At 31.8% G+C, this 23,753-nt stretch overlaps 1 protein-coding gene across 2 annotated transcripts in view; it reads right to left on the minus strand.

Annotated features, from left to right (window-relative positions):
• LOC114336833 (uncharacterized) overlaps positions 1 to 23,753 on the minus strand; it is a 63,976-nt gene that overhangs the window by 19,207 nt on the left and 21,016 nt on the right. The window contains exon 2 of one of the 2 annotated variants that reach the window (XM_028287215.2): positions 10,359 to 15,525. The exons of the other annotated variant lie outside the window; for it this stretch is intronic. Coding sequence (XP_028143016.1) covers positions 15,121 to 15,525 — 405 coding nt within the window. The 3' untranslated portion in view covers positions 10,359 to 15,120. Of the gene's footprint in view, positions 1 to 10,358; positions 15,526 to 23,753 lie in introns of those variants that run through there. 2 annotated transcript variants of the gene reach the window in all.

Raw genomic sequence — 23,753 nt, forward strand, 5'->3', positions numbered from 1 at the left:
AATTTTCCATTTCCAACAATGGTTTTTTCCGATTATAACGCCTTCTATCCATAATTAGAAGAAATGTTTCGAATAAAAGTTACTTATTTTTACGTAAGGAATCCAAATCTGCAATAAAAAATGGTGGCTCCTATTTAAGATTTTAAAATAACCCCCCACCTCACCATCGTGGGGGATCGTGTTTGGTGCTATTCGATAGATCTTTTAAAAATATTGAGCACATATTTTTTAGTTTTTCGATCAGTCATTCATTTCGCGAAATATTCGCTTTTTTCTTGTGAAACTTTGGGACTCCCCATTTCCTTACGCCCGTCCCAAATCGTTAGATTTTTTAAAGATACACTCTCTTGCATGTATGTACTTAACTTAACTTATCTTAATCTGACAATTTCGAGTTTTTTTAAGGATAGATTTTTTTTGTCGGGCCCCCTTAACGAACTCCCCTGTGTTAAGAGCCAATATATGGTAGAGGTACATCTGCAGGGTACCAGGTTTCTCCCCATATGCTAATCTGACGCGCTGGAGTAACTGCAAAAGTCCCCGCTTGGGCCCCCCTACCATTAGGTTTTCAAGGTTTTATCAAGCGTCATTTTTTAATTTTAATGTTTATTGTTGTTATATTGTAATTAAAATAAAAACGCTGGACGGAAGGGCCGCCCGAGAACTTTATCGTACCGATTATTATCGTTATGGTACTAGATACTGGAATTCTATAAAAATAACAAAGTAACTCGTTATTTTGATATTTTAGAAACACCTAAGTACTGTACTTAAAAGTATTTTATGGTTCTACGCATCATTAATTCCTGCATTTGAGAAAATGTTCGATGCCATATTTCGGGGACACACTATAGATGTGTAGATTATTGCATAAATCAATAGAATATTATAGTCATACTTTCATTTCAAATTAGTTCATTTTTCTGAGAAATTAATAGTTTACAATATTTGCATTTCATTCTATTTCGATTACGCCAGTCAATGCGCGAGATTAAGAACAAGATATTATCTCCAAATTCTATCCTACTGCATGGATTTTAATGAAATTTTGGGAGTAGCCCAATCTCCTAATTCAAAGTCTATCCTATATACTATGGCGCTTTTATCATGGGGGAAGTTCCCACCACTTCTCAGGGGTGAAATATTTTTATTTTCGAATTACATAGAGAAAAAGGAAGATTTTTAAGAAAATTTAAAAATTCATTCTATAATTTGATCACATTTTTTACAAAAACCATTCATTTTAAACCCGTTCAACTTTTTGAAAGTAGAAATAACACTATATATATTAAAAGGTATTGTAGAAGGAAAACAATGCATTTAAATTATGGTGGATGGGAGTTAAATGTATATACTTTTCATTTTTCCTTAAAGTACATTAGTCATATATTTTTTTGCATCATATCTCGCTTAGTTTGTAAGTAACCGACATTTAACGGTGCTCGTTTTAAAGGCCTTTTCAAATACTACAAAAGGTGTTGGTAGCATTATACACCTAAAACCTACCGTTCCTCTGTTATTTCAAGTTGAATACACCAATTTGAGCATGCACCAAAAACAAACTATTTTCACCTACCATATCTCTTTTTGTATTATAAATACAACATTTACGAAGGAACGAATCTCTTTATTATTTATAATCTAAAAAATGTTTTATATAGTGTTTTTAGTTCGATGCATAGTTTTTAAGGTATTCACAAAAAATCCGTCCGAAAAGGTGTCATTTTTCAATGAAAATGGCCAATTTGCAACTACGCATAACTCAAAAAGTATTGAGTTCTCAAAAAAAAAGTATAGACCAGTTTTTGCTTAGAAATAGGTTCTTTAGCCACTTCCGTGCTTATTTTGACCAACAAATTTTCCACCCCCTTGAAGAAGTGGGAACCGCCCCAAGATAAAAGCGCCATAGTATATAGGGTAGATTTTGTTTCTTGAGCTATTCCCTACTTACTGTGAAAATATCAAGTACATCAATGTAGTAGGATGGAATTCGGAGCCAAATACCCTCATTGACTGCCCTACAATAATGCTCTGCTATGAACGCGTGAGAGAGGACACGCATAAGATTATAGCAAAATTTCTATTTACCGTAACTTTTCGAGTTTTTGAGCTACAGCAATGAATTTTATGTCATTGAAAAGGTAATTTTGCATTCTTTCAAAATATGTTAAAATATACAGGGCGTATCTAAAAAAATTAAGATTTTTTATTCATTTCCGGTTCAACCGGAAGCCATATTTTTGGTAAAATTTATTGTGATAATAGATAATAAAGTACCATATATGTTTGCAAAATTTCAAATTTTAGTTTCTATTAAGAAGGAAGTTACGGGCACTCGAATATTTTTTTATAAAAAATTCATAACTCCCCTCCTATGGGGAGTTAAGATATATGACTAATGTCATTCAATTTACTGATAGGAGATCAAAAATATATCAAAAAATAAAAAAATTTCTTGGAGCCATTTTTGAGAAAATCTAGTTCAAATTTATGTCAAAATTTGACCCCTTAAATATAGGCAACCCGTAACTTTTTCTGAAAAACGATAACATCCTTCTTATAGCCCCATCTTTAGGATATATAACGACTTTTTCAAATTAAACTTATCTTAAACAAGTTTTTAGATAGATAGGGAAATGTGTCGGGTGGGCGGTCGGCCATGTTGGCCGCCATTTTGAATTTGGAAATGTCAAATTCCGTATTTTTATTTACCTATCGATGAGCTTACTTTGAGTTGAATTTCATTCATTTCGGTCAAAATTTACAAAAATGGGCCCTAAATAACCCCCCTATTTCGGCCCCCCTTTGAGAGGTTTTTTTAAAAGCTTAGTTTCTCGACAAAATTCTCTTAAACTTACTCATACCGAATTTCATCAAAATCGGTCCAGTAGTTTTTGCTGGGCGGTGGCGACATACGTACGTACGTACATACGTACGTACATACTTCCGACATGTTTTTTTTTATTTGCTTTTTAGACTCAGGGGGACTCAAAACGTCGAAAAAAAGTGAAATCTGAAATTTTTTTTTTGCACGATCCTATAACTTTATCTATTATACTATACTACGTATATAGTACGATAAAGTAAAAATTAGTCTTTATTTTATTCCCATATGGTGAAACATTATAGGTGGGTTGACATTACTAGTGAATAACGAACGTGGCTCACGCTTACCTATTTTGCCCGTGCTATTGTTTACATATTTTATTATCTATTTTCAAACTCGAGCAGTACATTTGGACGGCGTTATGCAAGCTGCTCTAAAAAGATTTTTAGTTGTTGTGTTGAACGACGCGTACGTAAATTTTCTAGCAAGTCAATCCTTCGCCTTCCTGGTTCTCAGTTTCCTTCTACTTTTCCCTGCAATATTAGTTGAAGCAATTCATATATTTCGCTGTTCCTCATGATGTGACCAAGGTATTCGATTCTGGCTGTTTTTATTAGGGTTAACAGCTCTTATTCCTTTTAAATTCTCAACAAAACACCCTGATTAGTAACGTGGTGGCTATAAGAGATCTTCAGGATTCGACGATAAAGTCACATTTCAAAAGCCTCAATTTTCTTGTAGGAGTCGTCTGTGAGAGTCCACAACTCAACTCCATACAACAGTATATGAAATATATTATAATATCGTAATAACCTGATTTTTGTGGGTATTGATAAATCATAACATAATGAATAACTTAGCCATTTTTTTAAATGCAGATGTTGCTAGAAAATTCCCTAGACGGGACATACGTCCCGTCGTTCAACACAACAACTACAAATCTTTTTAGAGCAGCAGTACCGATTTAGTGTGCAAGTACAGATTGCCATGATGGTCGCCAACATCCAAAACGGATAGTCACTACAAGAAGAAAAAAGTTTTATATTGTATAATAACTAACATTATTATTATTATATTTATATAACAATGAAAAAATTAAAAATATAGTTATACAATATTTCATCTATATATATCATTTTTGTAATATTATTTCTTCAGAAATGAGATTTCACATATAAAAGCTTATCAAGAAAAACAAATACTGTGGTAAATAGACTGTATATTATGATCGTAATATTATTAAATTGTTTTCTGTCAAAATTTAATGCAAGTTACATAAAAATTTTCCGAGCGCGCGGATTTGAAGGGAGCCGTGCGATTTGCAAAATTCGGCCGCTCGCAAAAGCTACGATTTTAAAAATAATTTTTAATAATTAAATGTAATTATATTTTATAATAATTTTTAATTTAACATAACATAAGTCTTTCTTTAGTCAATGACTGTAAAATAATTTCTTAATTGTTATAAATAAAGGCACTACGGTTAAAAAAAAAAACAATTATCTCGGCTTCAGTTGGTTGCAGAAAATTTTTATTTTTTTATAAATCTTCGTTTCGTCTTCAGCAACAATAATCTGTAAGTTAGAAACTCATAGGATGTACAGGGCCGCTTCAGCTCTAAATGTTTTTAAGAAATTGCCTCCTTATTTTCAAACCCAAAAATTATCTCGGCTTCAGTTGGTCGTAGAAATTTTTTATTTTTTATAAATCTTCGTTTTGTCTTCAGCAACGATAATCTGTAAGTTAAAAACTCATAGGATGTACAGGGCCGCTTCAGCTCTAAATGTTTTTAACGAAATTTGGCCCCTTATTTTCAAACCCAAAAATTAGAGGTTTAAAAATGTTTTACGCATTTATTTACATCAAAATATGAAAATATAACTCTTTAGAAGGAGATTGGATGTTTCACCAACTCTCTACGATTTTTTTTTTCAAAAAGTTATAGCCTTCGACATTTGACCTCTTGGGATAACAATTTATAATATCTAAGCAACAAATTCGTTAATCTTGCTTTACAATTTTTTTTATGTTTGGAATTGAAAGATCTGCATTTTAAAGCTTTAAAAAATAAAGAAAAATTATTTTTACAATAAATAATGCAATTGTAAAAAACGGCCATTTTGGACCTTACGCATGCTGTTTGCAATAACCAACACACGAAATTATACTTACCATAGCTCAAATTGTAGGTTTTTTAATATACTACAACTTTCTATTAAAAAGTTTTTCTCTAAAATCAATATCCTAAGCTGCAAAATTAAAAATCTTTAAAAATTGCAAATTTAACAAATGAAAATCGCAATAAAAAAAGCGCACAATATTTTTGGTTACATTTTAGTAGAAGTTATTCCTGGCATCGTTATTTACAACACCTGATAGGTTTCAAAAATTCCTGAATTATATCACGTTTTTTCACCCACAGCCTGCGGTAAGAACACAGATCAAACAGATTCTTACCAGAACAGCCACAACAGCTATGGGCCATTCCACGAACATACGCCTGTTTTGGATTACTTCGACAACGAATATTTTACTGTGCAAGATAAGAAGTACGAAAGTAAATGGCGCTAATAATTACTCCAGTAAACAACAATGTAATTTGCAATTTACTTTCGTTCCTCTTATTTTGCACAGTAAAATATTCGTTGTCGAAGTAATCCAAAACAGGCGTATGTTCGTGAAATAGGGTATACAACAAAAAGTATAAACTTCTTTATATTGGAAAATTCACTCGATATGCCACATACGCCTTTTACAACATGTACAGTTAATTTTATGTTGTTTTACTTAAGCACTACTTCTATTATGCATAGTTCATCCACCAATGAGGTGTTTCCACGTTTAAATGATAATATTATATCAAATTTTCACGATTATCCTAATAACTATATAATTAATTATCCTTATAACTATAGTAAATATTGGGAGCCTATAAACGAAAATTAATTAACAAAAAACCATAACAATAAATGTTGCATCTTGTTATTTATGGATCAGATTAAAGGTTAGATAATGCAAAATTAATTTCTCGTATTATTAAATTTTTAATTGGTCGATAAATTATAAGTATAAAAATGGCTTTTTGAGACACCTTTTCTATGACATTTAATACTTATTATTCTACTTCTGAAATAAGCCACAATTTAACTTGAACAGTGAGTTTATTAACATTTCGACTTCCTTTTCGGACGTCGTTTTAAAAATACAAAATATTAATAAATTAAACAAAAATGTTGTTGCCCATTCGATTACATGAAATCAACTTTAACTCAAGAATATCAGTCACAAAAAAATGTCTTTAAAAAGACAACCACATACAATGGTGACAGTAAAATTCTCGTGTTAGTAATTCCATAGTAAATCCCGAGGGAAAACCAGGAAAAACCTCCTCCTCTTTATTGAATTGAATTAAAAAATATCAAGAGACATTTTATTTAACCTGAATTGAGTTTTTTTGTCTGAATCAATAGTACTGCTTTACTTACTTACCATTTTGTTGTGACATGACAAACTCTCATGGCACTTGGCATTACACAACTTTCCAATTTTTTACATTTACACTTATCTGTTTTACATTTACTTCTTCAAGCACATCGCTGATAGCCTTGCCCACCCGACAAATACGTCTTTCTAATTCTAACATACTCGCGCAATGAAATGTTTAGTTTTGGAACCATAGCTAGAGAAATGAATCATTCTTTGCAGATGGTAAATTGATTTCTGCTATGCAACTAATTGTGTTAATAGTTTTGTTCTGTCTAATTAATAATTCTGTTGTAGAATTCTCGTCCATTGTCTCTTTGAAGAATGCTAGCATCACTAGAGGTACAAAATATATCAAGAAAAACTAATGCAACTTCTTCTGCATTGCACTTTTAGTTTTCAACGGCCGTAATTGTACAAATTGCTAGTTGATGTGTTACTAACTTCAATAAATAGCTCTTTTCCAGAAAAATCAAAATTGTTGAATAAGAATAATCAACGTAAGAAAGTAAACTGGTTCAACGATACTTTGATAAAAATGCGTGAGAGACTTCAATAAATTATTTATCATAGCAATAAATAGAATTGACCATATAGCTGCACCTAAAAGTATCATTATTAAACTTAGAAAAGAGTACAGTAAAGCCATCAAACTTGCAAAAATTAATGCAAATGATAGGTTTATAAAAAACTCTGGTAACTCACAACAAGTTATGTGGAAACTTATTAATGGTAACAAACATAAAAATGATGTCACTGCTAATTCTAAACTCAAGGCAGATATGGGTCGAAATATCCTGACGATAGACTATAAAATATTTGAACCGCAATAGTAGTTTATCTTAAATATCAGGTTCAATATCATCAGTAGGTATAGTTTTCATGTAGTCTTGAAGTTCACTCCTTTATTTGAGTATCACCCAGTTTTGGAAAAGCATACAATACACCAAATACTGAGGTACTAATTCGTACGCTGTCAACTGACGACTCAGCTCAATAATCAACTTATCCAAAATTGGTAGATTCGTTTCAACCATTAACTTTTCTCCACCCTGTAGACAATTTTTTTCTACATTTTAAGAACTCCAAAAGTCATTTTAGAAGTTAAATTGCAGTTTCAAGTTCTTCTCTCTGTAATGATTTACTGACAGCGTTGATGAGTTATAAAATTGTTGCCCAAAACACATTCAATATGAATGTTTCTGTTTTGACATTTTTTTAAAAAACACTTAGCCTCATAAATTGTTTCAGCTTGCTGATTAGGGTCTTCAGCAAGAGTATGAACAAACAGCAGATTTGAAGGTGTTGTAATCTTTAAAGCTCTTGTTGCATCAGCCCTTGCAGTACATCTAGTGCTGCTTGTTCTTTTAAGGACAAGGTTTAGATCGTGGCGAATGGGATCGATTAATTAAGTTTCATTTAAGATTTTGATCGTAGCTTCCCAACAGTGGGTAGAGGCTGAAAAGAAGTTGTACACGAACTGATCAAATCCAAAATACGATATTGCTCTAACGGGTCCAACGCAAATTTTAGCAGCACTTACTCCAACTAAAGCGAGTGTGCGGCACAAAAAATGTAAATTGCAAGTTTGTTAATCTTAGATAGATGGGCCTGGGGACCATTGTATTTTCCTGACGTGTAGTGAAAGGCATGGGTAATGAAATGAAGGAAAAGGTAGCGAGGGAGCGCTGACCCATTTGTTGCTCATGATCTTACTAAGTTTCTAAGAAACCGTGTACTGTTCCTTCTACCAAACGGCATACATTAACGACTTACTCTCACAACATAGGCTTTCTATATGAACAAAAGTACGCATTGTAATGTGATTTTATACGTCCAACATCACTTTTATGGTATTGCGCGATATTTGAATTTTTCAACGTAAAATAGTATATAATTATTGTTATTTAAATCTAATTATTATTTTTTCATTTTTGGCCCTGCGAGGCCCCCTTTGGGGCCGAGGCACCTAGGCATCTGCCTACTTTGCATATTGGTTAATCCGGCACTTGATTTGACGTGTCAAGCACTTTTCTGTCTTTAATACCTTGTTTCTCCAGTTATCTATTTTTAATTCACGTAAATCTGCTTGGACGCTGTCAAACCATATTTTACGGGGTCTTCCTTTTCTTTTTTTTCCCCGACTGGTTTCCTGTTCAATATCATCCTGGTCATTATATGATTTTCCAATCTTTGCACATGTCCCAGTCATCTTATTCTATGCGCCTTTATTATTGTGGTCAATTTTGGTTCCGTATACAGCTCTTCCAACTCTTTATTTGTCCTTCTTCTCCATCCCATTTGTGTATTTATGCCTCCGTAAATTGATCGGAGAATTTTCCTCTCCCATCTTTCTAATCTTTCTTCATCTGCCTTTCTCAAAACCCATAATTCAGCTCTATATACAACTGTAGCTCTAATCACTGTCTTGTAAATTCTTTCTTTTGTTTTTCTTGAAACAAACTTAGACTTCATTAAGGATCTCAGCATTCCGTATTTCTGGTTGCCTTTTGTAATTCTGGATACTATTTCTTTATCTTCATGTCCATTGTCCTTTACTTTCATACCAAGGTAGGTAAACTCTTCCACTCTGTCAAAACTGTATGTATATGTAATCTTTCTCCCCTTGTATTTTTATAAACTCTTCATTGTCTTGCTGTGTATCCCCCATTATCATGTACTTAGTTTTTTTTGAAGTTATACTTCTTTAGTGGCGTTTAGTTGCTAAATATTTCAAGTTATGCATAAATATATCAGTGCAAGAATAGGTGTGAAAAGAATACATTAGTGTTTTTAGTAAATATATTTAATATAATTTTTATCTTCCTCAGGAGTAAGATGAGTATTATTAAAATATTTTATTGTATATTTATTATACTTTACCTTGTCTGTTTGTACCGTGAATTGTCATTAGGTACGTCCGAATCGATACAGACAAAGTCCTCGTAGATTATTTGGTATAGCATTTGGCTAGAGATCGAGAGATCTTGAGTTCGAATCCGGAGCAATCCTATACTTTTTTTTTATTTTTTTGAAAGCGGTAAGCACAAAATTAGTTTGTTGTTTAAAAAAAAATTAAAACAAACTCTTTAAAGTATATTTATTTTTAAGAAATCATATAATAGAAGTATAACTCCTTACGTGCGTACAAAGTACACACACATTCTTTTTTTTTTCATTTATCTTTAGGCCAAACCTATTTGCTTCTTTTTCTATCTTTTTCACAATTCTTTTCAATTCTTTCTTTGATTTTGCTCATATTGTTAGATCATCATTTGTAAATATGGTTTCTTCCATTTTATGCTGCAATTCCCCATGATTACTTCAAGAACAAGATTGAACAACGTGGTTGACATCGGGCCACCATGCCTGAGTCCTTGTTTGACTTCGAAGTCCTCTGAAACGTCTTTCCACACTACTTCACTTTTCGTTTTTGTCAACGTCATTTCAATCAAGCTAATCAGTTTTTTGGGAATTTTCAATTCTTTCAGAGCACGGTACATTTCTTTTGTAATTATACGATCATATGCCTGCTTGAAATCTATGAACAGCGTATACAGGGTAGTTTTGTACTCATAGCAATTTGCTTGTAATTCTTTTAGCGTAAAAATCTGGTCTGTTACCGAACGGTTGGATCGAAAGCCTGCCTGGTACTCCCCCAGAGTATCCTCCATGAATTCGTTCAGTCTTCCACGTATGCTTTGTGCTAATATCTTATACCCTGTCTCTAGGAGTGCTATTCTCCTATAATTTTCACTTGTTTGTTTATCTCCTTTTTTATGTATGGGGCAGATTCTACTCAGCCTCCAGTCATTTGGCATTTTTTCCTCTTCCCATAGCTTTTTCACCAGCCCATATAGTTGCTCGTACAGTTGTTCTCCTCCTGCCTTTAACATTTCTGTTCTTGGACTTTTGTTGCTTTTAAGTTGGCTGATTATATGCATTACCTCTTGTTTTGTTGGCGTCTCCACAAACAAAGTTTGAGATAGTTAAACTAATTAGTTTGTTGAGAAACTCTCTCAAGGAATTTTTGAAAATAAGGTTGCTATTAGATAGTAAATTTTTATTATAATTTAATTCAATAAAATACCAATTAAATAAAATTATTATGACTAATAATAAAATTATTACATGTAATTGCAATGCAAAACGTAATTCCGTACAAGTTGGAACAAATTTTATATCAAAGTTAGTTGAAAACAAAAAATATTTTCACCATAGTAGATTATTGATATCATAAACTTTCTTGAAAGCAGTGGCGGAACCAAAATTTTTTTTGGGCTGTCATGGATCTTGAGGGTGATTTAATTACTTTTTTCTGATTCAAGGTCACTTAGTCTTACTACCCCTGGGATAAGTGGGTTTTAAATTATTTTTTTGGTGGTCCTAAATTTTTTTTTGTTTGACGGCTCTCGGTTTTTCTTTTGTTTTTAGGGTTATTGAATTAATATTTATTTTCGTCTGTGACCCCGTTCATGACCCCCCGTGACACCCCCTTGGATCCGCCATTGCTTAAAAGTGTATGATATAAATCTATTTGAGGGATCATTGTTTAAATAATGAAAAATGGGTTATTTTTCACATAATTTACTATTTTAATTGCTGCGGAAATTCATGTTTTCAAGAAGGTTTTTAAGATATTTTTCTGTAAAGTTGAAAGAAAAAGCTTTCATATAAGATTAAGTCTTGGCCCCTCATTTATTTAAATAATTGTAAATAAAGCTCGAAAAACAAATTTTCACAAAATTATTATTTGCGTTATAAATAAGCACTATAAAAATTATTTCGCAGGAAATGTTGTGTTATGAATCCGATATAAAGAAAAAAAATACTGCAAAAAACACGGTTATTGCCGACAGAGTATAACATTTGTATGAGTTGTATTTCTCTTTTTTATAGATATTTTCGATAAATTCATTCACAAATCAAAATTTCAATTAAACTCCCCTCCAAAATTGCGTTTGCAAATTGTTCTAATTTGTTTTTAACTTGTTTTTTAATAATGTCGCGGGGATTAAAATTTTTGAAATACTATTTCGATATTCGTGTTTCTGACAAATTGTCCCACATCTAAAACAGAATAAATTTTTTGTAGGACCATTTTTCTCGAGATTCAGTTTTTTTAACGACCATCATACTTAAAGATCAACAAACAAGGCTGAATTTCGAGCTAATCAAGCAGGCTCTAGACCAGAATCCTCCTGCATAGATCACAGTAATACTGTGAGGATAGTAATGGCACAATCGGTTGAATGGAACACACCCCTATACATGGTTTTTGTTGATTTCGAGCGTGACTTTGACAGCTTATTTCATGCTGCTATATGGAAAATTGTAGAGCTAAGAAACATCCAGCATAAAATAATTTTCATTACAAAGTCACTGTACACTGAGGCGAAATGCGGGACACGCAATAAGATCAACAGTGACGAATTTGACGTTGACGTATTTTTAGATAGGGATGCGTGCTTTCTCCGTATCTCTTTAACCTTCGGATGACCAAGCGGGGGAAATTTGGAACCCAGTACATGTTTTTCTTTAATACATTCAAAAGTATTTTCAATTTTTAACTCATTATTTTTTTATTTGACCTTAATATCATTCTAGATATCCTCATATTTTGAAAAAAAAAATCCCTATTTATAAATACGAATGAAAAATATATTCTGAACTTGATGGTTAGTAAAATACCGTCTATTATGTGTAATTCCAAGTAGTTTTACGCTAATTACGTCGACTTTAGTCAAAGTAACAAGACACTTACTCAACATACACACTACACATGACACTAATACTCATGTTGTGACTGGCTGAATGACATAAAGTCCATGCCTAAAAAAACTTCATTCTTTTGTTAATTGTCATTTTTGACATTTTTGACCTGGGGTCAAAAAAGGTTGGTCGTCGGAAGGTTAACATAGCTTTAGACTATGTTCTCTTCAAAGCTGTAGACTTTGACACAAGAGGGATACAATGGGCGTTAACCACACGCCTAAGCCATCTAGAATACGCCGTCAATATCTGCCTATTAGGACAAAGGTCCAAAGATGTGGCTGACCAATTGGAAATACTTTTCACTGAAGCCAATAAAATAGGTTTGAAAATTAATATTAGTAAAACCAAGTCAATGAGAATAAATGCAAGGAACAACACGCTATTTACTATCTACAACATGTAGATTGAAAATGAGGAAAACTTTACATATCTTGGAAGAGTCATAACAGAAAGCGGAGGCACAGAAAACAAAATTTGTATGAGGATACGAAAAGCTCAACAAACATTAAACATGATCTACTCTGTTTGGAGATCTGACGAATGTACTACAAGGACAAAGATCCGAATATTCCAGTCAAATGTCATGTCTGTCCTACTCTAGGAATGTGAAACCTGGAAAGTAACAAAAACTCTTACATGAAAACTGCAGGTCTTTGTTAATGAATGTCTATGAAGAATTGTTCGTATTTTCTAGTCTAACATCATCAGAAACGAAGATTTACTATACTTGACTAAAAAAAAGAGAGTAGAAAATGAAATACCTTCTAGAAAACGGAGTTGGGTCGGTCACACACTCTGAAAAAATAGCTCCAGTATTGCAGAGACTGCCTTAGAGTGGAATCCCCCAGGAAAGAGAAAAAGAGCTCGCCCAGCACAAAAGATCCATTTTAGATAAGAGATCAACTAAAATAATATATCGTGAGGATGTTTGAGTTGGAATAAATTCATTATCTCGAGAATGAGCGAATTTGGAGAGAAATCACGAGACAAGTCGATTTTTATTTTTAAATTATGACTTTTTTGCATATACATACATATATCATACTAGTGACGTCATCCATCTGAGCGTGATAACGTCATCGATGATTTTTTTAAATGAGAGGGATTGTGTGATAGCTCATTTGAAAGGTTATTTAATTATCTATTCAGTAATATAAAGATTAACATAATTATTTATACACGGTGTACAAAAAAAAATTTAATAAATTAATTTACACAAAAAGAAGAATGTAAGCAATTTATTTAATTCAAAATACATTTTACTGCTATCAGAAAAACAGCTATTAATGTTTATTTCACAAATAAACATTACTTTTCACTTAAATTCAATGTTCAAACTGCTAAGAGACAGGTGGGTGGCAGTGTTAACATTGAATTTAAGCGAAAAATAAATGTTTATTTGTAAAATAAACATTTCTTTCTGTTTTCTGACAGCACTCAAATATATTTTGAAATAAATGAATTACATACATTCTTTCTTTTGTCTCAATTAATTTAATTAATTTTTTTTGGACACCCTGTATAAATAATTATGTGACCGTTTACATACATTACTGAATAGAGAATTAAATAACCTTTCAAATGAGCTATCACACGACCCCTACTCTTATTTAAAAAAATCATCGATTACGTCATCACGCCCAGATGGATGACGCTACTAGTATGAAATATATGCCAAAAAGTCATAATTTAAAAATAAAAATCGACCTGTCTCAGGATTTCTCTCCAAATTATCCTCTTCTCGAGATAATGAATTTAATCCAACTCAAACGTCCTCATGGTATATGTCTTAAATGAAGGCTATCTTTCACTTTACGGTAAAAACCTTCTTAAAAACATGAATTACCGCAGCAGTTAAAAAAGTAAATTGTGTGCAAAGATGGTCAATTTTTCATTATCCACAACGATCCCCTTATATAAGTTAAATATACTTTCTGGATGATATCTTTTGTTTTCACCTAAACTTTGATATAAAATTTATTCCAACATGTACGGAATTACATTTAGTCCAGGGTGTATCATCGACCCCGTTAGGTAAATTATTCCGACTCGATTTTTTTGCACAAACTTACCCAAAAAGAGGTCCTTATAAGAAATCCACAGGGTGCCAGGCGATACTTTCGTCGAAAAATTGTTTAAACAATTTTTTTTAACAAATTCACAAAAACAATGTTTTTACTTCGGACAATTGTTTTTAGATCACCTAAGTCATTCGGAGCAAAAAAGGTCTTGTGTGATTTTTCTCTAAAATTGATTGTTGTCGAGTTATACGCGATTTAAATTTTGAAAAATGCGAAAATGACCATTTCCAAGGCTTAATAACTCGATTAAAAATTATTATTATGAAAGTCAGATATAGATAACATCAAAGTTTAAAGCCCCCCTACAAGATCCTGAAGAAATCTGTGTCATTACTGTATTACTAAGCGGTTATTTTTAATTGTTAACAATGAGCGCCAACCGCGTATTAGGCGACCGTCAATGGTGAGTGTAAAAGAGATCACCATTCCGGCAGTCCAATGGTTCATCTCACTCGCACTCACATTGACGGCCGCCTCAATACGCGGTTAGCGCTCATTGTTAACAGTTAAAAATAACCGCTTAGTAATATAATAATGACACAAAATTCAGGATCTTGAAGGGAGGCTTTAAACTTTGATTTGGCCAATTTCTGACTTTCATAATAATAATTTTTAACCGAGTTATTAAGCCTTAAAAATGGTAATTTTCGCATTTTCCAAATTTTAGAACGCGTATACCTCGACAACAATCAATTTTAGAGAAAAATCACAAAATACCTTTTTTGCTTCGAATGACCCAAATAATATAAAAAAGATTGAGGGAAGTGAAAACATTGTTTTTGTGAATTAAAAAAATTGTTTAAACAATTTTTTGACCACGATACCGCCTGGCACCTGTGGATTTGTTATAAGGGCCTCTTTTTGAGTAAGTTTTTGCAAAAAAATCGAATCGGAATAATAATTTACCTAACGGGGGCGACGATACAGTCTGGATTAATTTTGATTTTGTTTTATTTATTTAGGCTTAACTTGTTTCTCCTTGCACTGTGCAAAAGCGAGAGCTTTATACTGTGGAGTAAGTTGGGAATCAACAAGTGGTTTACATATCGTCAAAACTTTCTGTACGAGTTTTTTTTCACGATCGGAATCTCCATGAAAATCTGTTATAAAACTTCGAACTCCGTCCTCAATTATAGCACCATTTTCTGAGATAAGACCTAATTTGCTAAGCACACAGAGCGAAAAGGCACCTACTTTCGCCTCGTCTTCTTTTTTTATGTTTTGAAATCCTTGTATAAGGTAACCCGGTGGTTGACCGAACTCCTTCGAACACGTGTTGTGATGGTCATGCATTTTCTGCAATACCCCTTGTAACTTTTGTTCTTTGTTGGTGTCAGCTATAGATTCTTTGGTGACAGCCTGCAACAATTTATTACGATCAATTTTATGATCAAAATCAGTGAAGATAATAGGGATCTTGCACATTGTTTTCTATTACATAATAATTTTCAGTTTTGTTTAAAAATGAGATTTACAAAATTTCACGCTTCAAAAACTCATAATAACTTAGTAGAAGTACAAATTTAAAATCTTCTGTGATTTAAAATAGTTCAAACGACCCGTGACGTCACATAGTTCTACTATATAGTTATGTTTATGGTTATATTTAGGTATATTCTTCTTCTTCTTGTTTAGTTTATTGGCCTTCACCTACTTAGGTATTCGGCCAGCCCATCGTCGCGGAGGAAGATATTTTATATTATAATGACATTTATCGTATGTCATTGTAATAATATACAGGGTGTTAGTAAATAAGTATGAAAAACTTTAAGGGGTAATTGTACATAAATGAATAATGACAGTCTGCTCTAGAACCATATGTCCGCAAATGCTTCGTTTCCGAGATACGGGGTGTTGAAATTTTTATTTCAAACTGCCAATGTATTTATTACTCTAAGACCAGTTGACCTATGAAAATGAAATTTGGTTTGGTGAGTTTTAAGAAGCAGTTATTGTAGTCTGGGCTGATTATCGGAGAATAGGCCATTTTTAGGAAAAGTTATTTACCAGCAATTTTATTGCTGGAATCGAATCTTATGATTATATATAATAATAATATAGGTATACAAAGTCCGTAGATAGTGTGCTACTTTTTTTATAAACAAAATGGCGCCCGAAAATCGTGTTTTTTTTAATTTTTGCTCTATAACTCCAAAGATTTTAACTTTACACCAAAAACACTCAAATAAAAATTCACCGCAATTAAATTCTGCATAGAGACGTGTTTTTTCCGATTTACTTCGACGAAAGCTTTCCCCGGAAAAAGCGGGTTTTTCCAACAAAATCTTTAATTTTCAACTAAACTTTTAGATAAGTAATTGTTAATCAATAACTAAATAAACTTGGTAATGTAAAAGCTCTTTTTGTATAGATTATAATCTCGAAGTCGATGGAAATTGAATGAACAGTTTAGCAACAATTGAATTGTTAATTAAAAATTTACGGTCGCTATAATATCGACAATAATTATGATGCATAAGAATAACTATGATTTTTTCATAAAAAGACATTATACCTATCTAATGTATTTTACAGAATTGAAATTGGACTATTTAAGCGGCCTCAGGAATATGTTAAAATTATAAACAATTTTTTGGCTTATAAATAAATAGAATATCTCGGGAAATAGTAAACTAAATTAAATTGTAAAGACGGTATTCGAAAAACAGCGGCAGGACGCTTCTTTTAAAAGAAAAAATGTTTAATTATGATAAGTAGTTCCTGAGATACAACCGGTCAAAGTTGACCGGAATTTACGGCAAAGATATAAACAATAGGATCATAATTTTTAAACCGTCACCTTTTTAATTTTGTCCTCTTTCTCCACACCAATTTTTATATCCTTAAAATACTCATAACATATATTATTATAATAAAAACTATCGATAATACGTGTGAAAATTGCCAAAAATAGCAAAATTCCTATCAAAAATTAGGTTGGAGAAAATGTAACCCTCAAAGTTTAAAATCGGTATACGTTAAAAAAATGCATTTTCTCGGCTTCCCATGGAGCAATTTCCTTCATTCTTTTTTTGCTCCCAAGTAACTCGAGTAGAGCCATCGAACTAACGCATGATTAAATGTCAGACTTGCTTTTGTTTTGTTATAATAAATTAATTTATTTATTATAACACAAAATTTAAATTTGTTTAAATAAAAATTGTTTAAATAATTATACAGCTTTCAAATGAGAATATTTATGTGTTTAACTTTAAAATGTACACTTGTAGTAAGTTTATCTAAAAAAAGCCAACAACTGGAAAAAATATGTAGTTTTCTCTTCTTATATATAAATTAATCTATTATAACAAAACAAAAGCAAGTTTGACATTTAATAACACGTTAGTTCGATGGCTCTACTCGAGTTATTAGGGAACAAAAAAAGAATGAAGGACATTGCTCCATGGGAAGCCGAGAAAATGCATTTTTTTAACGTTTACCGATTTTGAACTTTGAGGGTTACATTTTCTCCAAACTAATTTTTGATTGGAGTTTTGCTATTTTTGGCAATTTTCACCCGTATTATCGATAGTTTTTATTATAATAATATATGTTATGAGTATTTTAAAGATACGAAATTTGGTGTGGAGAAAGAGGACAAGAATAAAAAGGTGATGGTTTGAAAATTAAGATCCTATTGTTTATATCTTTGCCGTAAATTCCGGTCAACTTTCACCGGTTGTATCTCAGGAACCACTTGTCGTAATTAAACATTTTTCTTTTAGAAGAAGCTTTCTGCCGCTGTTTTTTAAATAACGCTTTCACGATTTAATTTAGTTTAATATTTCCCGAGATATTCTATTTGTTTATAAGCCAAAAAATTGTTTATAATTTTAAAATATTCCTGAGGCCGCTTAAATAGTCCAATTTCAATTCTGTAAAATACATTAGATAGGTATAGCGTGATTTTATGAAAAACTTATAGTTATTCTTATGCATCATAATTATTGTCGTTATTATAGCGGCCGTAAATTTTTAATTAACAATTCAATTGTTGCTAAACTGTTCATTTAATTTCCATCGGCTTCTGGAATTATAATCTATACGAAAAGGGCTTTTACATTACCAAGTTATTTAATTATTGATTAACAATTACCTATCTAAAATTTTAGATGAAAATTAAAGATTTTGTTGGAAAAACCCTCTTTTCCGGGGAAAATTTTCGTCGAAGTGAATCGGGAAAAACACGTATGCAGAATTTAATTGTGGTGAATTTTTATTTGGGTGTTTTTGGTGTAAAGGTAAACTATTTGGAGTTATAGAGCAAAAATTGAAAAAAACACGATTTTCGGGCGCCATTTTGTTTATAAAAAAAGTAGCGCACTATCTGCGGACTTTGCATACCTATATTATTAATACATACAATAATAAGATTCGATTCCAGCAATAAAATTGCTGGTAAATAACTTTTCCTTGTATTTTGCTAATTAGCCCAGAGTATGGCGTATGTTATGACATACAATTAAGAATTTTGTATCATTGGCGCGCCTACGGGGAATTGTCTGATCTTTTTTTAAAGAAAAAAATAGTACGCCACTGTGATATTTCAAACTAGAAATTATTTTTAAATTCTATATTTGATTTGTGATAAAAATCCTCTCTTGGCATTTTTTCACGTGATGCTCCGTTTTTATGCAAAAAAATAAAACATCTTGGCGCGTATTTTTACTTCGTAATACATTATCAAGAACTATTTAATATATTAATATATGTACTAAACTAGAACAGTAACAGAAAATATTACTAATAAGATTTTAACTAGGTGCAAAGCTACAACAAATGTTCGAAGTGACGTCTTTTAGAGGCCACAGAAGAATTTTATATTGATTATTGGCGCGCCTACGGGAATGGTCTGAATTATTTTAAAGAAAAAGAATGTGTGTGTACTTTGTACTCACGTAAGAAGTTATACTTCTATTATAATATAATTTCAACGAAATAAATATACCTACTTAACAGTTACAATACAAAAAATTAACAATAATTACCAAAAATTAACCAAAACAATGCCAAATATTAAAAAAAAAGAAAAAAATATGAATCGTCCGGGATTTGAACCCGCAGTCTCGCGATTTTTTGATCTCTGGTCCAATGCTCTACCAACAAGGCCATCAAGCCGCATGCTACTTACCTTTCAGATATACATAATTATACATCACGGTGACAAGTGAAATATAAAAATAGATGTTTTATTATTTTACGCCCAAGGAAGACAAATCCAAAGACACAAAATTATAATAAAAAACCTTTTAAACCACCTTTTTCGAATTGCGCAAGTTGTATTATTAATATTAATGTTAATAAATGAAATATAAATATTTTGACGTTTCACAATTTGACAATTCACTTTTAACTACAGTGCCTTAAAATTTTTAAAGCACTAGTGCCTTAAAGAAGCATTTTTAACGCTCCTATGGAGACCTTGGAGACTCTGGAGAGCATTGCTTGCTACTACGGAGAGCATTTTTAACACGTTTGTAGAAAAATATATTTAAAAACACTAATATATTCTTTCCACACCTTTTCTGGACTGTTACATACATAAATTAAAACATTTTGAAGTATAACTTCAAAAATATAATATGAAAATTATTTAAAAAGGCAGTATAACTATTAACTAACCTTTATTGTTTCTCTTCCCACAAATTTTAAAACGCAACAAACATACATAACCAAACCGTCAACCGTCCAAACCACAGCTGCGCTACAGCTGCCATATTGGATAATTTTTGACATGTCATTTGAACATCCAATCAGAACGAAGTTATAATGCGCATGCGCCGGGATCGTAGATTTTAACATATAAAAATTCACCCTCATATCGCGCGTAAAGAAGTATAACTTAAAAAAAAATGGTACGCCACACTGTGATATGTCAAATTCAAAATCATTTTTGAATTCCTACTATAATTTGTGACAAAAAATATATCTTGTCTTTTTTTCATATGAGGAGCCGTTTTTATACAAAAAATAAAACATCTTAACGCTTACAAAGTATTCGAGGTAGGTAGTTTCCATATGCATAGAAACTTATTTCAAATTAGTATTTAATACTTTGTAAACGTAAAGATTTTTTATTTTTTTGCATAAAAACGCATTTTGCATATGAAAAAATGGCAAGAAAGATTTTTTGTCGTAAATTGAACGGGGAATTCAAAAATAATTTTTAATTTGACATATCTCAGTAACGTACTATTGTTTTCTTTAAAAATTCAGACCATTACCCGTACGCGCGCCAATGATGAATGTAAAATTCTTCTGTCACCTCTAAATGAGGTCGTTTTGAACATTTTTTTGTTGTAGCTTTGCACCTATTTAAAATCGTATTAGTAATATTTTCTGTTATTGTTGTAGAATAGTATTTAAATAGTTCTTGATAATGCAGTCGTATTAGGAAGTGAGAAATAAGCGCCAAGTTGTTTTATTTTTTGCATAAAAACGGTGCACAATGTCAAAAAAAGTCAATAAAGGATTCTTATAAATTATACATAGAATTTAAAAATAATTTTTAGTTTAAAATATCTCAGGTGCGTAGTACTTTTTTCTTTAAAAAAATTCAGACCATTGCCCGTAGGCGCGCCAATGATGAATACAAAATTTAAATTTGTTTGTAAAAAAATGCGCAATAACTACCTCTTACAACCCATTTAATTTCATTTTCATAGCTCAACCGGTGTTAGAGCAATAAATAAAGGGTACCCCCCGTTAAGATAGGCAAAATGCCCTCACTCTCAGAATTCAATTTTTTTAATTTTTTTACGTTCTGTGCAATTAAAAAATGAGATAACACGGATTTTTAGCTCGCCACCCCCCTTACTCCTCCCTCCACAGCCAAAAACGTAGATTTTTAGATTCAATTTTTTTTAGTTGGGTTGTAATTGATTTAAAATTTTTAAAAAATTCACACTTATAGCTGAGGCTTTTACAAAACACGTCCATTTTTTATGGACCCTTAGGTCGAGTGTACATAACCTCAAATATTTTTTTAACTTTTTTAAAACCTATAACTTTTTTTTGGAGGGGGCTGCAGGTCCAATTTTCTTTGCATTTTGTGTATTTTATCAAAAGCTATCTCTCTGATTTTTTTCATATTTTTCCGTCAGGTGCGCCATCTTGAAAAATCCGGAAAACTGTTTTTTTAGGGGGGTTTTGGGGATTTTCTCCATTTTATAGACTGCAGCATAGATCAACTCACGGTTTTGTTAATAGATTATGTATAATTTGAAATAACTGAGTATATTAGGATATTTAAAAATTGGGCGAAACACTTTTACACCCCCCAAAAACCATGTTTGTTTAAAGTTTTGTAAGGATTTTTGCGGGTCTAATTATATTTTTTGAGGTCGATACAGCCTGAATATTTTTTTATTTTTTTACGTTCTATATGATTTTAAAAAATTAGGACTCACCGCAATTTTAGCCCACTTCCCCTATCCCCCCTTCCCCACAGCCAAATATCAATTTTTCGATTTTATTTTTTTTAAGTTGGTTTGCAATTAAACTATAAATGTTGTTCTGAAGCTATTTCTTTGTGGCATTTTTTTAATTAGCTATTCTAAATGGGAAATAAGCCATAATTTAACTAAAAAAGATTTTATTTTCCATCTGTAATGCGATAGAGAGAATTCGATAATCTGTGACGCACTGAAAAAATGGTTTGGGACGATCTATATAAATTAAGTCAGATTAAATTAAATTATTAGAAGATTCAAGCAACATTTTTGTTTAGTTTATCCGTTTATTTTGTCCGTGGTGGACGTCGAAACGTTAATAAAATCTTTTTTAGTAAAATTGTGGCTTATTTCCCATTTAGAATAGTTAGTAATTATTAAATTATAAATTTCAAAAAATTCACACGCACAGCTGAGGCATTTACACAACATCTATTTTCATGGACCCGAAGACCCGAAGGTCGAGTGTACAGATTATAACCTCATTTTTTTTGTTTTTTAATAGGTACGTATAACTTTTTTTGTCGATGGCTGCTAATGTTTTTGTGTTTTGTGTAGTTTACAAACCATCTACGTTTGGCTCATAATCCACGCTGTATGCTTGTCCCGTTAGGTAAATTATTCCGATTAATTTTTTTGCACAAACTTACTCAAAAACAGGTACTTATAACAAATCCACAAGGTGCCAGGCAGTACAACGGTCGGAAAATTGTTTAAACATTTTTTTAAACGAATTCAAAAAATCAATTTTTTCACTTCGGACAAATTTGTTTTAGATTCTATGGATCAAGCTGAGCAAAAAAAGTATCTTGTGATTTTTCTATAAAATTGACTGTTGTCGAGTTACATGCAATTTCAAATTTGAAAAACGCGAAAATAGCCATTTTCAAGGCCTAATAACTCGATTAAAAATTATTATTATGAAAGCCATAAAGTGACCAACTCAAAGTTTAAAGCCTCCCCTGCAATAGCCTAAAGAATTTTTGTAATTATTTTATTACTAACTATTATTTTTAGTAATTAAAATTGAGCGCTAAGCATGTATTGAAGCGGACGTACGCGAGAGAGAGAGAGAGAGAGAGAGAGAGAGAGAGAGAGAGAGAGAGAGAGAGAGAGAGAGAGAGAGAGAGAGAGAGAGAGAGAGAGAGAGAGAGAGAGAGAGATGTACAATATTCATTGGACCTTTTAAAAAAATATCGATTGGAAGTCAAAAATACGTTTTAAAAAAATAAAAAAGGAATTTTGAGGTTATATGTATTGTACACTCGACCTACACGGGTTTATAAAAAATAGATACATATGTTTTGTAGAAGCCTCATAAAAATTTTAAATTAATTGCAACATTAAACAAAAAAAAAATAGAAAAATTGACGTTTTTGTGGGGTCAGGGGGAGGGGGTGTTGAGCTAAAAATGCGATTAGTATTATTTTTTAATCACATATAACGTAAAAAAAATGAAAAAAAAATTCAGGCTGTATCGATCTCAAAAAATATCATTAAGCCCGCAAAAACCCTTACATAACTTAAAAAAACATGGATTTTGGGGGGTTTAAAGGTGTTTTTTCCAATTTTTGATGATCTTTAAATACTCATTTATTTTAAATTATACATAATCTACTGACAAAGCGTTGAGTTAATCTATGTTGTAGTATATAAAATGGAGAAAATTACTTAAAAACCCCCTAAAAAAATTGTTTTCCGGATTTTTCAAGATGGCGCACCTGACGGAAAAATCTGAAAAAAATCGGAGAGATAGCTTTTGATAAAGTACACAAAATCCAAAAAAAATTGGACCTGCAGCCCCCTCCAAAAAAAGTTATAGGTTTTCAAAAAGTTAAAAAAAAATTTGAGGGTATGTACACTCGACCTAAGGGTTCATAAAAAATGGACATGTTTTGTAAAGGCCTCAGCTATACGTGTGAATTTTTTGAAATTTTTAAATCAATTGCAACCCAACTAAAAAAAAATAAATCTAAAAATCTACGTTTTTGGCTGTGGGGGGAGGGGTCAGGGGGGTAGCGAGCTAAAAATCCGTGTTATCTCATTTTTTAATTGCACAGAACGTAAAAAAATTAAAAAAATTGAATTCTAAGAGTGAGGGCATTTTGCCTATCTTAACGGGGGGTACCCTTTGCA

Source organism: Diabrotica virgifera, chromosome 6 (genome assembly GCF_917563875.1).
Source record: "Diabrotica virgifera virgifera chromosome 6, PGI_DIABVI_V3a".
Classification (NCBI taxonomy): Eukaryota; Metazoa; Arthropoda; class Insecta; order Coleoptera; family Chrysomelidae; genus Diabrotica; species Diabrotica virgifera.